This window comes from Aulonocara sp. 'chitande type north' Nkhata Bay, linkage group LG18, assembly GCF_057382095.1.
Source record: "Aulonocara sp. 'chitande type north' Nkhata Bay isolate Kocher_YH1m ecotype deep benthic linkage group LG18, A_spYH_male_GT1.1, whole genome shotgun sequence".
Lineage (NCBI taxonomy): Eukaryota > Metazoa > Chordata > Actinopteri > Cichliformes > Cichlidae > Aulonocara > Aulonocara sp. 'chitande type north' Nkhata Bay.
In genome coordinates, this window is record NC_141361.1 from 30,197,633 (window position 1) to 30,216,740 (window position 19,108).

At 39.2% G+C, this 19,108-nt stretch overlaps 1 protein-coding gene across 2 annotated transcripts; it reads left to right on the forward strand.

Annotated features, from left to right (window-relative positions):
* The first annotated feature begins 5,181 nt into the window (after positions 1 to 5,181).
* pigr (polymeric immunoglobulin receptor) lies at positions 5,182 to 9,491 on the forward strand. 2 transcript variants are annotated; one of them, XM_086272501.1, is made up of 8 exons: positions 5,182 to 5,311; positions 5,940 to 6,284; positions 6,372 to 6,453; positions 6,637 to 6,863; positions 8,586 to 8,679; positions 8,766 to 8,854; positions 9,026 to 9,075; positions 9,186 to 9,491. In XM_086272501.1, the coding sequence occupies exons 1-8, from the start codon at positions 5,263 to 5,265 to the stop codon at positions 9,267 to 9,269; spliced, it is 1,020 nt and encodes a 339-aa protein (XP_086128627.1). In that variant the 5' UTR covers positions 5,182 to 5,262; the 3' UTR covers positions 9,270 to 9,491. The 2 variants fall into 2 exon arrangements, with proteins under 2 accessions (XP_086128627.1, XP_086128628.1); XM_086272502.1 differs by having other exon boundaries at positions 8,589 to 8,679.
* Positions 9,492 to 19,108: the final 9,617 nt, after the last annotated feature.

Consider the following 19,108-nt stretch of genomic DNA (forward strand, 5'->3'; position numbering starts at 1 on the left):
ACAAAGAATACTGCTGTATAACATGTATTATTAGATAAACATGCATATCAGTTCATGTTTATCTAATAATGTTGACTTCCTGTTGTCACTTGATGGGGCTTTGATTGTGACTGTGACTCAATTTTGGTTTGATAAGAGCTGGACTTTTCACATTGAGTGAGACGTTCCTGTGTTGTGATTGAACATCTAAATTCATCACGCTGCAACCTAATGAAACTCTTATGAAATACTTTTTATAATGAAAGCGTTGCAATTCAGCATTAAACAGGTCTTTAGACTGAGTGAACATGATAAGTCACATAAATACTCTCAGATTGAGTTGAAATTTCGTACATTTTAAGTATGTATACTAGCTGTTGCTACAACAATCACTCGGCATGCAGATATGTTCAGGTTGGGACTCTTATCGCGCATGACATCTGGAGTAGACTAGAAAGCCTGCATGTGAACTGAAATACAGTGTTACAGTGTGAAAAATATCACCAGTAGGTGTAAGTAGGTTGAAAACTGCAGTCAACTGAATTTTGTTTTTTCCCCCCTCCTAATTCAAGTGCATAATCCTAGCTACAGTGGCTGTTGTAAGACAAACAACTCTGGCCACCATTCATCTGTAGTGAGTGTAGGCTGTCAGTCCACTGTTTACTTCAGCTGTCAATATGCGTCGGCATCTATTTACTTTGTGAAAGGAGTCCAAAATGAATCATTCAGACAGAGTATGATAACAGAGTAACTGAGTTGCTGAGGATTTCTTAAACTTCAGTCAGTAAACGCTGATGATTAGCTGCAGTTAGCTGGCGGTAGTAAAACTGTCTTTGAAGTGCATCTAAGATTGCTGCACACTTAATGAGACACAGTGTGAGAATGTAATCAAACTATTTATCACAGGTAAAGTGTGAATTTTAGGGATTAACATTAGCTGACATAAGCACCTGTTGTTATTGTTTACCCAGCTTGTTGTCAGCTGCCTAAAGACGGGAAGGTTTTGCATCTAATCTGCTGACATTGTTTGTGAAAATGTCTGGAATAAATGAGTATGTTTATGCAAATTTTGATGTGTTGGACTCCTGACTTACGTTTAGGAAATGAGGATTGAGGTGGAAGGAGGAAGAGGAAAATGTTTTATCAGTTGCATGGTCTCTTTCCTTCGTATCTTTGCTTCTTTGGTGAAAGTGACCCCTTCCCTGACAATAAAACATCGGTATGATCCTTCATAAGTCTGAACTCTGAAGATGTAGACACAAATTAAAAATTATCCCCATGCCACACAAATGCCTACAAGTTATATTCTCCTCTTCCTGTGGCATACTACATATGTGGCCACATACATTAAACCTGATTAGGTGGAACAGCTATGTCTATCTTGGCTACTGTATTTAAGATGGCAGGGCAACATGGCAGCTTCCAGAAATCTGCGCCTACTATGTATTTTGAATACATCAACTTGTTGGTAGACGTAACTAAATACTAATGATTACTGTGCAATGTTACTATGTTCCTGTCAAATACACTCAAAAAACTACTTACTGTATCTTTAAAGATTTTTTATGTGTCCATATTTTTCAGAATTTCATAAGATAAGATAAGATAACCTTTATTAGTCCCACATGTGGGAAATTTGTTTTGTCACAGCAGGAAGTGGACAGTGCAAAGTTATGAAGCAAAAATTAGAATACAATAAATATAAATGCAGTACACAACTGTACAGAATAGAATAAAATAAAATACTATATGCAGTAGAATAAAATAGAATAAAATATACAATAAGATAAAAATAGAATACAAATGCTATATACAACTGAGTAAAAATACAACGATGCCAGAAAAGATTATTGCACTTAGTGTTATTGCACATGTGTGGATGTGTGTGTTCATGCATACTATATTTTGGTAATTGGTAATACTCATGTCATTTTAATCTTAATCCATTCTTAATCCATAGGGTTTTAGAAGCTATGTGTGTTTATGGGAATATTCCAGAATGCAATTGCATTTCTGGTGGCAGACACCAGTATGGGACAAGAGGGCCTTGCTTGCAGTCTTCACACTAATTCATCCCAAAGGTGTTCTGTCTGGTTGAGGTCAGGACTGTGCAGGCCTGTCAAATGATTCCATACCAAACTCGGTCATACATGTCTTTATGGACCCTGCTTCGTTCGTGCACCATCCCCAAACTGTTCCCACTAAGTTGGTAGAAAGAAAATTTTCACAACATCTTGCCGAAATATGAACAGTTCATTTTTGTAACTGTGGCCGAGTCAAACTGACCCCTCACCACCACACACACACACCTTAATCCCCACTCCACTAAACTTTACACTTGGCAGTCAAAACACTTGTGAAATGACCGGACCCACACAATGTACAATTGATGTGGTTTAAGCTTTATTTTTGACCACAAGCACTCTTTTTAGGTTTGGCACTGTCTTGTAGCCCGGAGCCAGCTCTCTCTGTGCCTTCCTCCACTACATATTCTCTCCTCGCTAGTCTCCTCCATCACTATAAAGGGGAGAACGTCCACAGCTGGACTGGCCATCGGGCATACCGGGCAAATGCCCGGTGATTTTTCATTTTTACGGGCCGATGTTTTTTGTTTTTTGTTTGTTTGTTTTTTGTAATGGTATAAACAATGAAAGGTGGTGGATTGGCCAATTGGTCATGATCGCCTCTGGGCTGGACGATGAGGTAGAACTTTAAAGTTCCGCATTGAGATGAAAAGGAACGCGATTTGTCCCGAACTTCAGCTAGAAGTACATTATTGAGATCCTAAATTAATTCCAGCTGTTATCTACTCGAGCACTTTAGACCACTATTATCTGGATGACTAAAATCATAGGCTCATTGTACTTTGAATACTTGGTTCTATTGTGGAAATTTTAAATAACCTGCAAACACCCCCAGCGAGCGTTTTGAAGTGGTTTAATAACATATTTCAATATGGAGAGAATCATCCCAGCCAAAAACTAGGATGATCTCTGAAATTTGGCCTCTGCCCTCACATCTCACACAGACACTCTCAAAGAACATTGCACAACACATCACATATCCCTATACCTTCAGTCCAGCTCATCCTTGACTGCCTCCCACTCTAAGTTACGACCATCCGTCACCTCCCTTGAGCAGGGTGTCTGGAGATCTTCAAGTCTACAATGGGTCCACTGTGAAGGTGCAATAAAACCTGGGGCCCACTTGTGATAACATACAACTGGTGACAGGAGTGATCTTGCTATACTAAAGTAAGAAAGTGATATTGCTATTACTAATGTGATATGATTAAAGTCATATATCATGAATCATTATATTATAATGATTATGATTATGGCTATAGTATAATGACTATAATTATATTATATTATAATGCATTAATCATATATGATTAATGCATCAGAAAAGAAATCTGCCACAACAGTTCCTAACATGCAAACACACAAAAACTTCATTGTATAACACTACCAACAGCAATATTTCAGTAATTGTATGCAATCAATAAGACTGAGATTTAGTCTTTAAATAACCTTGGCCACTATTCAGTTGTAATGTTTTGTTATATAATACAAACTTTTACTAGTACATTTACACTTTACTCGAAAATGACTAAACCACATTTGAAGAGTAAATGTGTAGAAAACAATGTCATTTACAGTCTGCATTTTGAACCTGTCTAACAATCACACCACAAAGAATACCAGAGTCACAAAAATAAAGACAAGCATTAGGCATTATTACAGTATTCTGTTTTCATCTATATAAAAGCACAGCTGCTTACCATTTGACATATTATAAAGAGACATCATAAACATTAAAAGCAAAGTCAAAGATTTCAAATAATCTGAGAAAAGCTATTAAAATAAGTTTTCCTTTTATCAACATGCCCTCTTATCAAGTTCATCAGTCTGAAATTTCTTGTAAGATACAAAAAGACATACAGTCTGCCACAGTTTTCAAAGCAATACAAGGATATGGGTTAGGGATCTGAAAATAGTAACTTTGGGAAATGTTAGGTTTCATTTCTCCAGAAAGGTCAAACTGGGCAAAAAGTTGAGTTTCACTTCTGAGATCATCCCAAATCTTTCCAGGAAATAGATGACCATAAAAGGTTTTGTAGCAGAAGCAACAACAAAAGAGCAAGTGGGGCTTTAGGGACATCCTTCACAGAGCAAATTGAAAGGATTGGAATAATTGTTTGTTAATTCAGTGTCTGAGGGGGTTGTGCTTTGAAGCTTAATCCGACAAATGAAGACTGGACCATATCCAAGGTTTTCAGGCACCAGAATCAAGTAATTTCACTGCAGCCTGCCAAATGAATTCTCCCCAGCTATGGAAGGGAGAGGCTTAGTATGTGCCTGTCAGGGGGAATAACGTTATTGTAAAAATAAAAAGGCTAAGTATGTCATGTTTTAAGTTACAAGCCTAAACCTTGAATAACAGTCTCTTTAGGGGAAACAAAAATGTGCTGTTTAGTTAGACAATACGATTGATGATACCTTACATGGCTGGATGTTTTATGCAAAATCCATTTGCAGCTGGATCCAGAAAGCAAAATAGGACATGCAAGAACTAAACTGTGTAAAAATCATGTTTTGCTTTTATAGGTGTCGTGCATTCCTGCATATATGTAAAAAATATGAGTGAAACTTAATGCGCCGCCACCCAGATCACCTTTCGACATTGCCAAGATGATGTGGTTGTTTTCTCGTCTTTATGCTAGCACAGCTAACTGTTCATTACCTTTAGCTTTATTTAGAAAACTGCTATGATTGGGATTAAACTTCCCATCTCTCATCGCAACAAAGACAAAATATTAGAATTTGAATTTGAAAGGTGTATTGCGAAATAAAATGTATTTCTGAGAATTAAAAATGTTCCTCTTGCGATAAAAAAAAGAGCTACTAAAGTCCAATATGGAGTTTTTTTTAAATTGTTATATTCTACGCACATTATTGTGAATCAAAATCAAACATGAAAAATACCTATATACTTATATATAGGCTATACATGAGCTGAGAAACAAGGAGTAGGTTTCCTACAGAGAAGATAGATTTAACATCAGCATGACATTAATCTTATTCAAATTTTAGTGTTCACCACAGTAGGTGAACAGTGTCAATAAAATCTGCCTGGCATTTATGCAGTTAACATCTGGAGCATCTGGATCCAGCCAATTGTCACGTGACAAAGGGGAATTTGACACTCTGTGGAACCTGCAGTCTGTGTTTGCGCAGCAGAGAACACTTTCTTGTTAAGCGTCAAACTTGAAGTGGAAACATGCCGCGACTCTTTATACTCACGCTCAGCCTGTTACCATGGATCCCAGGTATTCACTGTGACTGTGTGCATTTGAATAGAGAAGTCAGACAAAAAAGACTTTCAAGCTGTTTTCTGCTTCACATAATTGGAAAAAACAAAGATAATTTATGTCTGTGCCGCCTGTTCCTCACTTCTCTGCTGTGCTTTTAGCAAATACTCTTGCTAAAATGTATGATACTCCTTAGGCTTTGCTTCTCTTTGCAATTTTATGACTTTTCTGTTATTAATCGTTTGTTTAAGACAGACTAGAAGGTTGTTAAAAGCTTGCAAGGAGCCGGAGAGGGCTTTTGTGTTTTTGCAAATCTTCCAATCGTCTGTACAGTTTGCCCTTTAGCAAACAGTATGTTTGATGTTTATTTTGTCAGGCCTTCAAAAGCCTGTGTATTATAAAGGGATAATCCAATTTTGGAATGAGAAGTATGAAGAGGGAAGTTGAAGCAGGAAATGTGCTTCATAACAAAGGAAACTGAAGCGATAAATATGGTACAAGTGTTGCCAAAGGCTACATTTCCCCACATCTCATTTATAGATAACAGGTGTCCAATGTGAGCAACTGCTATATTAAGGTTGTGTCATAACTGAAAGTTTCATTTCAAATTGGTGTTTAACATTGAATGATCTCCACTTCTTATCAGTTGTTCCCTGCTGGGTGACCACTCAGAACGAGGTTAGTGTCCTGGAGGGTGGCTCCATCACTGTCCCGTGTCGATATGACCCTAAGTATGCTAACCATGTCAAGTACTGGTGTCGTGGGAGCATGAGAGAGTTCTGCACCAGCTTGGCTCGAACTGACGAGACCTCCTCGACCAATCCAAGTAAAGACAAAGTGAGCATTTTTGATGACCCGGCCCAGGAGATGTTCACAGTGACCATGAACAACCTGAAAGAGACGGAGTCTGGGTGGTACTTGTGTGGTGTGGAATTAGGTAACGGGTGGAAGGCCGATGATGTTGCTTACACTAAAGTGAAAGTTATTCACGGTGAGTAATGGAGAAATATTAGGTTTGATAAACATTTCTTCACCCACAGTTTTAAAGAAGTTTGTTGCATTTTCATGATTTCTGCAGGTATGTCAGTCGAGAACGGCATGGTGAGTGGGGAAGAAGGAAGTAGTGTCACGGTTCAATGCCTTTACAGTGAAAGATTCAGGTATTTGGTTTTGCTTTGGAGGATTTTATCCACATTTTATCCTTTAAAACTCTTAGAACTGTCCTTAAAGAAGAACTGATCACACTTCAGTAAATGTGGGAATTTGTCCGGAAACTTCCACTGGTGTCAAACGCTGGTGGACAGTGAGCATTCACTGACTCCCCTGTGACTGCCTGCCAACAGAGAAAGTGAGAAGAAGTGGTGTCGGAGCGGAGGCTGGAGCTCCTGTCTGTCGGCGGGTTCTGAAGGGAGTTACGAAGATACTTCAGTGGCCATCAGCGATGACAGAACTGGGACTTTCACTGTAACCTTAAAGAAGCTGCAGATGAGAGATGCCGGCTGGTATTTATGTTCTGCAGGGCAGCAGCAAGTAGCTGTACAGGTTCAGGTCACACCACGCGCCTCTACTAGTAAGTTGATAAAGAGCCTTTCATTTTTTGGACATAAAATACATAACAAATTACACTTTTGAACTTCACTGTCTAACTGACTTGAAACTGTGAAGTTTAAGCTTCATTATGGATTTTCTGTGTGCTGATATCATCAAGGATGAATATTTTTTTCATCGCAGGGAGTTTAGAGTTATTCAACATCCTTATGTAAGACTTCCCTCTCTAGAAATGTACCCCGATATTTTTATTTCTGTTCAGCCAACATTTAAAAGATTTATGACACAAAAGTCATATGTAACACAGTCAGCGGTAAAAGAAATACAACTGACAGGAACCACACAGCTGACGGCATGCATTAAGAGGAAAAGAGAAACCTGTATTCAGATAAAAACCTTTTTATTTTCTCTCTGTGTTTCTATAAATATTAAGTGCTTCTCTCAAAATCAGCATGTGGTGCTGCTTCTCAGCAGAAGGTAACCTCATCTCCCTACAACTTAAAACACTCTGTTTAATAATGTATGCTGCCGTTGTAACACTGTGAATGCAATGATTGAAAGCAATTCTTTTCAGTTTTCCAACCTTACTTCGTTATTGAGCAGATTACACAAATGTCAGCTGGAGCCCATCCTTTCAAACCACCGCGTCACATCAAAATGAGTCATACTATGAGATCATTGCTATGTTGAAACGAGTATTTCTGAAGGCAATGCAGATCATGTTGAAAACAAATGCTCATTTCATCTGGTAGTGAGGTCTAGTTAGAGTGTGATTATTTATTCAGCACTAAACCTCAACATTATAATAATATTTATGTCAGTTATGTAAATCTCTTCTACTTTTATCACATGTACCATGTAATTTCTTAGTCATAATAATAACAAGACAAAATTATATATGACAATAAGTCTAAGTCACGATAGACTGTCGACTGTGTTATCCATGGTAACAGGTAACACAGTTGACATTTCTTTCATTTTAGTCCCTCGCTAACATGTCACCCCTAAAATGCAGCCTAGTGTTAATTTGAATAGCAAAACTTGACATTTAGCTAAATGACCAGGAAAAAAATAATTATGGAAATGGTTGATTTTTAAAAAAATTATTAAAAACAACCATGCCCTAATATAATATTTATCATTGCTCGAAGTGAATATTTGGTCGATACAGCCTGTAGACATGAAATTTCTCCCTAACTGTAGAATGAACTAAAATGCTAAACAGAGATTGTTTCATTATTGTGTGTCATTGGTTGCGAATGATTTTAACATACATACTGTCATTTTACAGCATTGTTTTAAGTTAAAGAAAACATACTAAGACCCTTCCCATTTTTCACAGTCCTTACATGCTCATTTTTAAAGGCATATTTACCATCTCTGTGTTCTTAGGTTAGAGGAAAAGCAACATTTCCAAGACAAATAAATGGTCATAGCTTATCATTTGGATAACCTATTAGCATTTTAAATCATGCATTTTAGGTATTTGCGTGATTGCTTGGCATTTTCTCCATGTCACCTTGCAGCTGCTGAATTGAGAAGAAGCAGCTTTAAAGATCAATATGTGTTTGTGACAGATGGCAGAAGCTCTCAAGTCTCTACTTGTTTGGGGGTATTGATTATTAAAAGTCACCTATCAACAATATTGATGTCAGGACGCTGCAAACACTCTTCACCTATCACAGCATATGTACAGAGTTGTTACAGTATTTTTTTAGCGCTACAATATCTTTACCTTCAATAGCAGAGCCTGTGACATCCCCACCTCCTCCGAGTCAGTCTGCTGTGTACCTCCCTCCACCCAAACCCATCACTAAGGAGTCCTGGAGCAGTCACCGGTAAACGTCAAGCACTTCTTTATCTTCACTTTAATGGATGTTGAAGGTGGGTTGTCTGCTCAGTCTGCTTTGTGCCTGCTTCCTAGTTACATGTTGGAGTCTGTAGCGGTGTGTTCGTCTCTCCTGCTCCTTGTGGGCTTGGCTGTATTGGCAAGAAAGTTGTGGATACTGCACAGTAAGGCAACTTCATATTCCTTTGAATTTTAAATTATGAAGTGTGTGTGTGTGTGTCTGTGCATGCATCGGCCACAAATTCTCTATATAGATTTATATGATATAAAAATGCATTAAATTTATCTGACTACTAATTTGCATTCATATTTGTTCATTCATATCATCTTTCTAGAGGAGGATTCTGAACTTAGACACTTTAAGGGGATGAAAGAGAGATTCTCTGTAAGCCCCCATTATCATGGCCATCTCTGATCTATTACATTCTTTAAGAAACACAATTATCAGGGATCGTTTTTAATCAGATCACTCATTCTTCTTTCTGTCAACTACAGGATAATCCATCGGGCATGGGTGACCTGCAACATGTTCCTATTGCTTTCCATAACAAGGCTACCATGGACGTACGTGCTTACTAAGATCATTTTGTGAACTGTTAATTGTTACTGTTTGTAACTGAATGTAATTTTTCTATTAATTTTCCACACAAAACATATGGTCTTTGTTCCAGTATCTTTTTTACCATACCAAACCACGTCTGAACAGAGCTACATGTTCTGTTTCCTGCAATATACATTTGGGACATTATCGTCTTGTCTTGACTCAGTATTTTAGACTCAATAAAATAAATCAACAAAATACACGTGTATAATTATATGTGACTTTTTATTTATGTACCAGACTGTATGTGTTTATGCAACTTGTGACATTTTTGGAAAAGAGGGAATGATTTTTACTAATTATAGGGGTCATATGGCAAAGTTACTAGCTAGATAATCACACACAAATATCAACCAAGTTTAGCATTCAGATGGAAATGTAGGCATAAAACTTTCCTTTTTAGTTACACCTCAGTAGACCTAGAGTGCTTGGGGCTTCCCATGATGCACTGATGGTTTCTTCTTCACTAACTTACATGCCACTTTGCATTTAATCGTCATTATTAACCTCTGACTCTCTTCCACTGTGTATCTTTTCTCATGTCTTCCTCAACAAACCGGTCACTGCTGATGTCTTCCCCTCCCTGAGCCTGGTTCTGCCCAAGGTTTCTTCCTGTTAAAAGGAAAAGGGAGTTTTTCCTTCCCACTGTTGCAAAGTTCTTGTTCAGGGTTAGCTCCTTGTAGCGTTTTTACATTAATATATATAACACCTTGAGGCAAGTGTTGTTGTGATTTGGAGCTATATAACTAAAATTAAATTTTGTTGAATCTGCCAATCAAAGTTGTTACTGAAGAGAAGAAACACTCACTTGGGGTTTAACTGTTTGTGTTTCACAGATGGCGTATATGGACAGTATAGTTTACTTTTGGCTCTGCTTTAGTTTCTGTCTATTTTGCTTATTAATGCAATTGACTAGGGCTTTTTAATGCTGCATTTGCTCAAAAAGGTCAAAATTGTACTCTAACAGTGTAGAAAGTGCAAAATGATGTCAAATACTGTCAAAAGCACAGCAGCGCTACAGGTGGCGATATAATCGTGTCTGTATTAAAAGGCTGGCCAATCAGAAGCCTAGGAGGAACCATCACCAACAATAACACCGTGCACCATTCTGACATCAAAGAAGGAAATAGAGGCCCACACCTTTGATGCTCCCAGACATCAAAGGTGTGGGCCGTTTTCCTTGTTCACATGTGAACACATAAACTGACTTTCTGAAAACCTTCACCCTGGAAGCAGTTTTCCAAAGTGCTGTTTTCAGTGATCTAAAAAGCTGTTTACATGCTTACAAAAAAGCTACATTTTTCTATGTCTAAGTGTAGCCAGACCCACACAGACACAGACTTTAATAGTCTTTAATGCATCCATGAGTACATCAGTTTCAACAGGAAGAAACTGTTACATGCCAGTGAAACTACTACCAATTGAGAATAAAATACTAGTTTAACATTGTAAGACTTTCTTTCTGTTATCATAAGGTAACATAATTATGCAGTCACTTAAAACAACATGTTAACACTGATGGAGCCCAAGAAATCATAAAGCCTGTAGATATAATGGTCATATGCAGTGGTCATTTTTTCAGCTCCAAACTGCTGCTTGTTGCTACAAAGGCTAAACAGAAAGAATATGAAATGCAAAACAGTAAATCTTGTCTGCCTAAAAAGCCCATGAGACCCAGAAGGGAAAAATGATTTCAGTTTTTGCTCCTATTAGTGGAACTAGACTGCACTGTTTGATATGTAATATCATCATAATGATATGGCTAATTAACACGTTTAGACATGGATACAGTCTGACTGAAAACTTGTGGAGGAAAATGTACATGACGTTAGCGTAGTTGTGAAATGCACTTCAGAAAATAGGAAGTAAATGGAGACAGAATGCATTAGAAGGAGTTGGCAAATTAACTCTGGAAGGAACAGCTCTACATTTTATGCTTGAACTGTCTGTTCTCAAACTGAACCACAAACCGGGCTTTAGAATTGTAAATTGAACAAGCTAATGAGACCGTCGAAATGAATGCGGAGCCCACAAGTCAACTAGACCTTGAAAATATTATATTAATATTTAGCTCACCTTCATTTGAGAAGAAAAAATATCAAAATTCAAAGAGTCAAGATTCATTCACTGTGTGCCATACCGGCACCTATGTTCAGGCATGGCAGGTGATAATTTTGTTTGTGAACTGCAGCCCCTTGATAATAGAGTGAAATTGACATCTCATCAACTATGACCCCTTATAGCAGCAACATGTGTTATTTTAGGTTATATTAATATCACCAGAGGCTAGGATTCAATTCATTTCAATTCACAACATCAATAGCCTCAAGGGACTTTATATTGTAAGGTAGACCCCACAATAATACATACAGAGAAAAACCCAGCAATCATATGACCCCCTATGAGCAAGCACTTTGGTGACAGTGAGAAGGAAGAACTCCCTTTTAACAGGAAGAAACATGCTGTGGAAGATAGTCAGAGATTAATCACAAATATGATTCAATGCAGAGAGGCCTATAGTGAGTGACAGAGGTGACTGACGAAGAAATACTCCATGCATCATGGGAATCCCTCAGCAGCCTACACCTATTGCAGCATAACTAAGGGAGGATTCAGTGTCACCTGGTCCAGCCCTAACTATATGCTTTTGCTGTCACGGTCTGGCTGGGGCAGACCGTATGTGTTGCAGAGGAGGACTCAAACGCAGACCAAAACGTGGTGTGGATTAACAAAACAAGCCGTTTATTGAGGCTAGCAACGAGGGTACAAAATAATAGGGCATCGGTAGTGATGGGACGTTCTGTATCGAGGCTTCGGAGCGTGTGTCGAGTAATGGAGGGGGCGTTTCCGCGAAGCGCGTATCGAGGCTTGCTTCATTTATGGGAGGAGCTGAAAATGATGACGTCCGAAGCCTCGCTGCCCGGCTGTACCACGTGACTGGTTCATGAAGTGGTTCGAACTTTGCCGCGAGATATGACAGCGATATAAACCCCTCAGACTTCATTCAAAAATGTGGGTGTTTGATGGAGAGTTGCGGTTAGTGAGAGTTTGGAGACCGTTTGGAGGTTTATGAGAGTGAGGAGAGAAAGTCAGGAGAGAATGGAGCCAGCTAAGAAGAGGAGGTTGTCCTCCCCTGTGTGGGAACATTTTGATCTTATTCCTCCCAACAAGGTATGTAAATTTCTACAGAAGATGTATTTTCATGATACTGATGGTGCAATACAATTTATGTTGAGCTGTCTTGACTTTTGTACAAGGTGAAGTGTTTTCTATGTGCCAGGGAGCTGGGATATAACAACAACACCTCATCCATGCTTAGGCACTACAGAGCTTTGCGTGTGAATAAGGGGAACACCGATTGTGGAGCAGGACCAGGTGAGCCATCAAATGCCATGATAATATAGCATGCAGTAATGTTACTAAATGATATAACAATATTATACAACTGTTATAAGTTACGTATGTGATATTTATATTTGTGCTTTATCTTTATTGTCTTTCCTCAGGAGAACAATCTCAAATAGATGAAGACCTGGGCCCTGTGCTTCGTACGTCGCTTACTACATCCAAGATCAAATGAAACATCCAAGATCAAATCATCGCGCTAACTCTGAGCTCGCTATTCCGGTTCCCCGAACACACCTGTTGTTGACGATTAGTATAGCTGGATGAAGTAATGTGAGATCACTGGGTGGCTTAACAGGGGCTACGCATCGATAGTAGAAACATTGATCGGCAACCCTTTGATTGGTCGGCGAAAATGTCGAAGGAGCGCGCTCGGTATTTTTCGGCAGCAGAGCAAGAACTCTTGAGTGAGGGATTTCAGGAGTTTCAGAGTTTAATTAAAACGCAAGGGAACACTGCAAAGGCTGCAAAAGCAAGGAGAGAGGGCTGGCAGAAAGTTGCTGACAAATCAAACTCGTAAGTAATTCAATAATAATAATAATAATAATGGATTGGATTTATATAGCGCTTTTCAAGGCACCCAAAGCGCTTTACAATGCCACTATTCATTCACTCTCACATTCACACACTGGTGGAGGCAGCTACGGTTGTAGCCACAGCTGCCCTGGGGCAGACTGACAGAAGCCAGGCTGCCATATTGCGCCATCGGCCCCTCTGTCCAACACCAGTAGGCGGTAGGGTAGATTTATCATATCACACCATATTATCCAATATTATATTACATTATATCATATTATATTATATTACATTATATCCTCTTTCACATTAGAGCCACAACAGGACCCACTAGAACATGGGAACAAGTAAAAGTGAAATATAAGAATATTCTACAGACTGGTAATATTTATCACTTATATTGCTTGTCGTCTCTTGGAAAGAGACCCTGGAATACTCTGTTTGTTTGTTCATAACAGCAACCAAGAAAAGGGCAGAGCAAAAAAAAAGACAGGTGGTGGTCCTGCACCCCCTCGTCAACAAGTTGGTTAAGTAAATAATACCCTCACGGGAAAATCGATATCTCTCAATGAGCACACTGTCGCGCTGAGCTAAAGGATCCTGTCTATCCCGCAATATACGCTGAATTCTGAGGACTCTCCTTATCAATCTTGCACCTTCCGCAATGGGTTGCTCGCGTAAACGGACAGGATATGACTGCGACAGGCTTCCCAAATCCACCTTCGCTTTTATAGCCGTGGTCTCTCATCTTGATTACACGAAGTAATTTACAATTGCTACTCTGAAATATGAATTACATCTGAAATAATCACATACATGTAATAGAATGTTAATAGTACATTTCCCTTTTTTAGGAAATGACCTGTATGTATCTGTGTGAAATCAATAAAAGGATCAAGTGCTGCATTATCTTTAGTTACATTGATGTTATTTATTTATGGTGAAACAGTGGTGGAATATCGCTGTTGCTTTCGTATGAATGACGCGGACATACCTGCGTGGCCGCGATCTAATCCTGTTTACATAAAGTAAACCTGCTCCCCAGCAGGTTTACGCTTACGGCTCTGTTGCTATGACAGCAAGTCCCGGATGGGCTTCGGGGAACCGAACGATCCAGGATCACGCGAAATCGTCAACAATCAAATCCAGCTAACTCACTTAGCGCGGTACGAAGAACAGGCCCCTGGTCAGCATGGTGATTGAGGACTCCCAGCCATTTAGCATTGTGGAGGACAAAGGATTCAAAAGATTTGTTAAATCATTAAATCCTAGCTATGTTCTCCCCACTAAAAAGGTCATAAAAGCAGTGAAAATTTAGTTTTTACAGAATAAAATGTGAACAGGCAGGACTGAGGCTCAAAGCCTCAGTGTGTAGCTGTCCATACCTCAACGTTACAAAAGCACAACCACTGTCCACACCCCAACCACACCTCACCTCACAGTAAATGATCATTTCCATTTCAAGCATTTCCAAATAATCATTTTCCATACTGCCACTATAAATATACACAGTATACTGCCATCACTACAATATACATGTTTTACACACTCCTTTTGTTGTTGACATTTACAGGCTGTGTGCAAAAGGCCACACTCTTCAAATTCATGCCAGCTATTATTTTTACGTCCAGTAGGTGTCCTGCTAGAGCAAATGAAGCAGTGGCGGCTCCTGAAAAAAATCTCAGGGGGGGCAATTTTTATGATATCGACTAAAATGACCCATTTAATGAGTACATCAAACAACACAATTTAAATTTAAATTTAAAATGAACAACCATATTCGACTTAGTCGACTAAACCTCTAAAAATCCCTGGATTGTCTGAGGAATCACTTTCATCATGTCCCCGCATTGCTAGCTCAAAAGCACCACAAAACTTAATACAATCGATGATTTTAGATAAAATATGACGGTTTTTATCTACCTCTTCGTTGTGCCTTCTTAAAGCAATCCGATGTCCATCATCTAGCTGCGCCGCTATGCTAGTTTTCCCTAGCACAGCTAGCTTTACACTGTTGTCCATATGAACTCGTGAGCTTTCATGTTTCTTGATTCGTTCGGAGAGGTGCTTTAAGTCGGTTTGTCCAGATTGTGTCCACGTCAAATCACACTTGTCACTTTTGAACAGTATGCACGGGAAACAAAAAAGTGCATTAGCTGTTCCACAGCCTGTCAGCCACGACTTGCGCTGGAACCAACTCCGACAAAAAGTCCTGTTGTATGCTTTTGACTTCTCCTTCGTTGCCTGGGTTAGTTGAATTTCGGGCTTGTCAGGTCCCAACTCTTTAACTTGCAGTTTTTCTGCCATTGTCCTTCTGGCAAAAGGGTAGGTTAGAAGCGATCTAACCGAATTTGGGGGAGGCTGTGCCTCAACCGTTAACAATACCGCTGCCATCGTCTCTCTCTGACCTTATAGCTCACTTAGGCTACTGACTGAGGTAAAATTCTAGAACAGCAAATCTTCGCGCGTTTTCTGCAGGGGCGCAATTTTAAGCGCCCCCAAACCATTTAATTCAGCGACGCTGATAGGTCAAATATTTATTATTTTCCCCTGGCAACCATTTAATGATAGGCTATTTCGCTGCATATCAAGGGCGCTTTGACGAGCGCCCCAGAAGAAGAAAAACACCGTTTGTTGGTTGAACTTTAATGAGTCAGCTGGTGAAAATGTTAAAATACGCCTGGCTGTATATGGGCACACACATAGTAAAACTATCATTGATGAATTTTTTAAAAATATATATTTTTACTCCTCCACATTTGGGGGGGCGGAGCCCGAGCGCCCCCTATGGGCCAGCCGCCACTGAAATGAAGCTTCATGAAGCTTCGCGTTGGGGTGAACCAATTGGATGAAAAGCTTCAGTGCTTCATGGGGCTTCATCTGCCCATCACTAGGCATCGGTGAAAACTAAACAATAACCTAAACTGGGTGAACTAATAACAAAACATGAAAAACCTTAACCATAGTGAAGTGACATGGGTACCTGGAGATGAGACATGGATGAGCAGACGACCTGACAATGGCATGCAGAAAACAAAGGGCTTAAATACATACATGAGGTGATCAGGGGAAGTGGAGACACATGGGGGAACAGCTGACTGACATAAACCTAATGACAGGACCAGGAGAGGAAAGCTAAATACAATGAACAAAGAACACATGACACTGTCAGAATAAAACAGGAAACACTAAAACTAGACATGACAACCCGAACTTGACAATGTAAGACACAGACATGAAACACATGAAGAGCAGGGGAGATTTACCATAGTTGGGAACACGAGGGGGAAATGATAAGAACTAGAAACACTTAGGCATGATAACAAATGAACTTAGGAACCCGAAGGGCTTACATAAAACTAAAACTCAAAACGCTGGGTCAACAGACCCAGGATCGTGACATTTGCAGAAAGGAAAGGTTTGGATGATACAACCCAGCAAACTTATAGTATTGATAGCAATGCAGACTTTGCTCAAAGGTAACAAAGCAAAGGTTAGTTTCAGCTACTGCCATGGCCAAAATATATTTACTCTTAAGAAAATATAGAATTATATACGATGCAGATATACACAATGAGAGAACAACTCTCATTGTGTATATCTACACTGTCTATTCTATTCTATTCTGAATAGAATCCAAGTCCAAGGCCGTTATAATGACCAGGGTAAATGACTGATTTGAACATCTTTCTTAGCCTGCTTGGTCTGTTTTTAGCTTGGTTTGTTCTAATATTGCTTTTTACATCACATTTTCTAAAAAAACACGTTATTGGTGTAATTTTAATGAGTGCAATTACTACTTCCAACTTGGAAATTCCTTATAATAACATTCTAATCTTTATAGTTCCTAAGAATCACAAATAATTAAATCATGGCAATACTTAAAAAAGCTTGTTATGTGTATCATCATTATCTAATGTCAGCTCAAAAAAGGAGCCAAATGGGAACTAAAGGATTGTTTAAAAAAGGTCAGTTTGTAGGATGAAGGCCAAGGACTATAGGGAAAAACACAAGGAATCAACAGTGAACCCAGACAAACTGATAATAGGGCACAATCAGTTGGAAAACTGCATTTTGTCCACACTGATGTTTCTGGCTTTAACCACATAATTCTTTTAAAAAATGATGCAATTTAAAGTGAATATTGCTGTGTAAGAAAAAAATAAACCAAAGATTGCTGGCGCCATCATGTTAATCTTTTTTTCCCATCTCATAGTACTACTAGAGTGCTTTTCTCTGGGACTGCTGGTTTACTTGTGGTTCTTGAGGTATTTAAAAGTTGAATGAGAAGGAGTGCCTTAAGTTTCCAGTCCCCTGTTCTGTGGGACCAGCTCAGACTTTGGATTTAAGAAACAGACACCCTTTCTCCTTTTAAGATGAGGCTTAAACCTTTCCTTTTTTAAATGTTTACAGTAAACGCTGGATCAGGTGACCCTGAATCCTCCTTTAGTCATCCTGCAGTAGGCCTAGGCTGCCGACGGCTTCCCACAATGCACTGACTGTTTCTTCTTCTCTCACCTCCTTTCAACAACCCTGTGTTTATGCACCACTTTGAATTTAATTATTATTATTAATTATTAAAAGGGGGATTTTTGGCAGTTAGCAGCACCGATGCTGGAAATGTTTCGGCAGTGCAGAAAACTGCATCGAGCTGTCAGGAACTGATGTGAACTTTGCAGTTGACAAGCTTGGGTGTTCACTTTTACGTAGCTTTCACATGTAAATGGTCATCATGCGAACTATACAAACGCAACTACAATTACTTCAAAAGCAGCTGTTAAACTGCTTTGAGTCACTGAGATCTGAATGTGCTCACTGGGCAGAAACATCAGTTTTTTTTTCATGCATACACCATTTAAGCAATGGGCTTTTACTTCAGCAAAATTACTTGCAAATATGTGTGGAAGGTTGTGTAACAGATAAGCTACCGTAGCTGCTCCACTTATGTGATGTAACAGGGTGTTCAAATCTCTGCCGTTTCTATTTGAATGAACATATTGCTCCGTTTTGTAGGGGCTGAATGAATAAAACCACACATAAAAAGAGGCACAAAACAGAAACATAGAGACAGGCTGGCAGAAAGAGAGGCAGAAGAGATCCAAGGATAAAGTCGACACAGTAAAAAAAAAAAACAAGCATGACAGAAAGCATGACATGTAACAAAAAATAATCACTGGAGGTGAAGTAGTACTGTTCAGTACCCAGCTTCAACCTTTGTGTGTTTAATGAAATACACTGTTCTTTTGTGCTGTCCTGTATGTTCTGTTATCGTGGTTTATTGTGGTCTGTTCTGCTCTCTGTAGCTCAATCTGTTGTAAAGCTTCAGTACAGTCTTGTCTCCACTGTGTTACAGGAGCTTCATCATTAATCTTAATGCATTCAAGCGGAATCCATTCTGCCACTAGATGGAGGTCAATGCTGTATGAAATATGTTCTTTTCATTATATATTGTGTGCGCATCTCTGTGGGCGTGTGCATCTGTGTTTGTGGGTATGTGTGTCTACTCATGCACACAAATATTCCTTTGTTTTTTCAAACGCTGCACACAATTGTAGGAAGTGAAGAAAAGTGAGAGTCTACTGTTATTCCCAACAGAATTCTGTACAGAGAAAACCCAGGATTTCTTATCTTAAAAATGCGTTAGGGTGTGCTTGTGTTTCATTCAGGGTAACAGCATTTCAGTTCATCTTGATGTCTACATGCTTTATAAAATTACATGTCTGTAACCATTCTCTCGGCCCTTGCGGTTTGAGGACGGCAACAATCAATAAATTTGTACTCGCCCTGCGCCCAGATGCTGCTGATAATAAGGCATTGGCTTGAAACAAGGCCCAGGCTTAAGGATAGGATTCTGCTTTGTGACAGTGTCTGAAGGCCAAGCTTGCACAAGCATACA

Coding starts and splice junctions, on each gene's coding strand:
- pigr (XM_086272501.1), top strand. CDS start 5,263: ATGCCGCGACTCTTTATACTCACGCTCAGCCTGTTACCATGGATCCCA. Junction 6,864..8,585: donor CACACCACGCGCCTCTACTA/GTAAGTTGATAA, acceptor TACCTTCAATAG/CAGAGCCTGTGACATCCCCA. Junction 9,076..9,185: donor GGATGAAAGAGAGATTCTCT/GTAAGCCCCCAT, acceptor TGTCAACTACAG/GATAATCCATCGGGCATGGG.